This window comes from Limulus polyphemus, unplaced genomic scaffold, assembly GCF_000517525.1.
Source record: "Limulus polyphemus unplaced genomic scaffold, Limulus_polyphemus-2.1.2 Scaffold903, whole genome shotgun sequence".
In the NCBI taxonomy this organism is placed as follows: Eukaryota; Metazoa; Arthropoda; class Merostomata; order Xiphosura; family Limulidae; genus Limulus; species Limulus polyphemus.
The window spans coordinates 234,663-238,766 of NW_013666513.1; the positions used below are offsets into that span (position 1 = coordinate 234,663).

Sequence of the window (4,104 nt, forward strand, 5' to 3'; positions counted from 1 at the left end):
TATCTTGATAAGAGTTAGCACAAAGGATCAAATATAAAGTGTAATAAACTTAAAATAAGACCCAAAACTCGAGCACTTTCAAATAGTTGACTTTTCTTCTTCACTATATTAGATCAGAAATGTGTTTGTAAATAAAAAAAATGTTTTCAATTATTACTAAAGCTTTTTTTGGTCTCTGTTGCTCTAAGAAAATGGTTCTCAATGCAGTGGGTATTTTTGTTTTCAATAGTATGGCTGTTTTAATCTACAAATTTGATATTTATATTAGTTTATTTTATGCATGAAAACTTAGCAGGTTTATTGCAACCAATTTCATAGTACTTTACAAACCTTGCAATAAAAGTGATTAGGTTTCCAGTCCCAAATGGATTTGATGAGCTAATGATTAACAGTTTGGGGTAAAAAATGGAGACTGGTAGAGAAGAATCTCATTATGTAAAGTTGATAGGTTCATGAATCCATAATTATTGTACAGATTTAGCATTTGAAAATAAAAATTATTATTGAATAATGTTATTATATTTCATCTACTGTTCAAAACACTTAAACTTTACACAATTTGAGTATAGCTAAAAAAGAATAAAAAAGACCTTTGTACATTTTAAGCATTTGTTGTATACTTTCTTCAACATCATTACTGAATATAGTTTTTGGTTTTAATATCTTTGATGACAAGGAACCCACTTTGAGAGATGAATATATATATATACAGTATGAAACAAAGAGGTCACATGACAGAAGATTGCTTCACAGCCTTGTAAAGGTATCCTGGTACCCGGAGGTGTTGGTTTAGGGTGTGGCAGTTTTGTTCAATTAAGATAGCTTCCTTTATTCAGTGTTTATTGATGTTTGGTTCTCTGTTTAAAAGTACAGTGTCTTGTATAGATATAATGTGTTTTTTTGAGTTGCAATGGTTTTAAAATTATGTTTGGTGAATCTGGTTTCCAATTTCTCCAATGTAGAATTCTGGAATGTTATTGCACATCGTTTTATAAGATAATATTAATATTGTGTAATTCTATGCAAATTTTATTTAATAATGATTTTAGTTTAGAGCCTAAAATAAAAATTACATAGAGTTACAATATCAATGTAAAAGTTACTTTTAATATTTTTTATATAAAAAATTAAAGCATATTTAGGAAAAATACCAAAAATATTTACTTTTGATATCTTAGAGCAAATTATGCTTATGCTTTTAAATTAAAAAATGTCTATATAAAGTAGTTGTTAATAATAAAATAAGTGTTATATGTACTAGATAAAATATCTTTAATTACAGTTATATCTTGTTTATTCTTTATTAACAGTTAAAATCTTGTGAGTTTTTATTATTATATGTTAAATTTGTAATAGAGATAACATGTAGAGTAGATCATAGGAAAAGCACATATTTTATATCACCAAGATTGGCAGTGAAGGTGTAAATGATGCCTGGGATGGATGGGGTTGTTGCATGAGGAGAGGTTGAAATCTCTGAAATTGTTTTCTCTTGAAGAAAGAAGAGGTGATCTGATTAAGGTGTTTAATATTGTAAAGGGAATTGATAGTGTTGATGCATCATCTTTTTTCATACTTAATAGTGAGAATAGTAGGACTAGGGGACACAAAATATATATTTTGGCAAGGTAGGAGTCATCTTCAGCTAAGATTTTATTTTTCTAACAAGTTGGTTGGCTTTTGGAATGGGTTGCCTTCAGATGTTGTGGAATCAGTAAATTTAAGAGAGAGCTTTATAAGTATATGAATGATAAGGGCTGGCTTTAAGATAAAAAAATATTTATTAATAGTTTGATTTAATTTAGAACATGGAACAGCCAAGATGGACGAATAGGTCCCACGTTGTTCCAAAATGTTATGTTAATTAAGTTTGAAGTAATACCTACAATTTATTTGTAAGCCACTAATGAACAAACTTAATGTAATAATTATGTTGATTATTTTGTAGATGATAAAATTCTAATGGCTGCCAGTTATCTTCCAGTTTTTGTTGTTTTTTATCACTCAGAAAATCCTTCAAATATTTGAATTGCATTTTTAAATTGTAAGATACCTATATGAGCAAGCTTGTGCAATTATTTATAGGGGCAGTGTGAATTATTTGCAATATGGATGAAATGAAAAAACACAGCTTTATAATTATGACAAATATTTTTTCTCATTAATCTAGGTTAAAACTTAGTTTGAGTCTGCTTGAGTGTTAATGCTTAGAACTTTATTTATTTTGATTATTGGTGAATATATAGAATATTGGGGAACTCTTGAAATACACACAATCGGGCGTTTGACAGTGAGGTTCATTTTTCTTTTCCAATGACAAGGGAAATGCCTCCCCCTCCCAATTCGAACACTTGTTTAAATAAAATAATTAGAACACGAAAACTCAAGAAAAGTAAATAAAATTATACGTAGGAAACTCATTTTAACATAAAGTTGATGGGTTTTATTTTGCAAATTTAAAGTATTCAGTTGATAACAGTGACCTTTGACGTACATTATGCAAACTATAAAATGGATGAATTATTTTCAAACCATGGATAAAAATATTGTTTGATTGGAATGGACAAGTTATTCACTAATCAAGAGATTATTACACGTTTATATCGGTCACATTGCAAGAAAGCTGTCTCAGATTTTAGGTAAAAAATTTAATGCATTTGTTAATAAGTTTTCACGACGTTTAATTATTCTTCATGTATTTGCAAAAATTTAAAATATAAACGCTGCTTACTTTTGGATCATTCTTGCACTATGGAACAGAAAGACAGCATAAATTACTTATCCTAATCTTGGTGTCATTCTGAACACGTCCTATGCTTGTTTCCCAAATTATATACTGTTTCTTGATCGTCGCAAAGTTTTTTATTATACCAAATACGATAACATTTTCTCTGACAATAATCCTTGTCCCTGATTGGACTTTCGAAGTTGATCTATTAATATACTGATTAAATTATCACTGTATCAGTCTTGTATAGCTTTAGGCAGCAGAACAGCGTTTTTCAATAAGGCCCAATCGATACAAGTCAGCAGTTGTTTTGCTTATATGTTTTTGTGTGAAAAGGGGTTGTTGTTTTTGTAATGAAGCACAATTACATAGTAATTAAATCATCACTTTATTCTTGTTATCGTTACGTACTTAGTATCGAGTAGTTGTCTTCTTTTCATAAACTCTGTCTAAACGTATCCTTGTCTGAAGCAAATAACTTAATAAGGGCTTCTTTTCACGTGTTCTTCATTGAACAATAACTAACCCTAATACATCAACAGAAATAACGTCCTCTAAATTTTATAGGCTAAAAATTTTGAATGCAGAACTTGGAAAGGAATCGAAGAATATATAAATAATTGAGAAAAATTATATACCAAACAAGAATACAAGTTACAGAGAAATATCAAGTCCTACCAGAATGTGGTTGCACGTTTTGAGAAATACAAGTTCAGTACAGAAAATGGCACAATGCAGTGACAAAAGTGAAATCCAGTGGGAAGAGAAATTTACATCCGGTAACATTTCCGATGCTTTCCTTTACAACCGGAACACTCGCAATCCTTAGGTATACTGGTCTTCATTAATCCTTTGCGTTTTCTGCTTCTGCAAACCATGAAGATGGCCTGTACCGCCACTAGCAGAACTAGTGCTGCGATACCACCAACGATTATGTAAACAGTAATGTCTTCGCTAGATTTTGTCCCTGTGAAAACACATTTTAAATCACGTAATTTTTAAGAGGGATCTTCCTTTAAAATAAGATTATATATCGCACTTTTAAATTTCAACATTTTAAAGTACGTTGAAGAAATTATATATCCACGAATTTTAGTATTCAGTTAAGCATAATAATTAAAATAACGTTCTTAGTTAATTGAAGAAGGGGTAAAAAATGTTTTTAATGTAGTTCCTTATAAACTTTAGAATTCAGACATTTGTGTACTTCTACAAATCAAAGCACAAACGCAAAGGTTATGGAAAATTCACAACTGATGTTTAGATTAAATACAGTTAAAAAGAGGGAGAAAATCAAACGGTTTCTCAAAGACTTAAAGATAGTTATTACTTTTCTACGCGAAATCAACTTAAAAGGCTATATAAGTCGTCAAGAA

The 4,104-nt window shown here is 29.7% G+C and overlaps 1 protein-coding gene across 1 annotated transcript in view; it reads right to left on the reverse strand.

The window, feature by feature from the left end:
- Positions 1–2,286: 2,286 nt before the first annotated feature.
- Positions 2,287–4,104, reverse strand: part of LOC106461132 — an 82,369-nt gene continuing 80,551 nt past the window's right edge. The window contains exon 16 of the mRNA XM_022388003.1: positions 2,287–3,695. Within this exon, the coding sequence (XP_022243711.1) occupies positions 3,499–3,695 (197 nt within the window). The 3' untranslated portion in view covers positions 2,287–3,498. The remainder of the gene's footprint in view (positions 3,696–4,104) is intronic.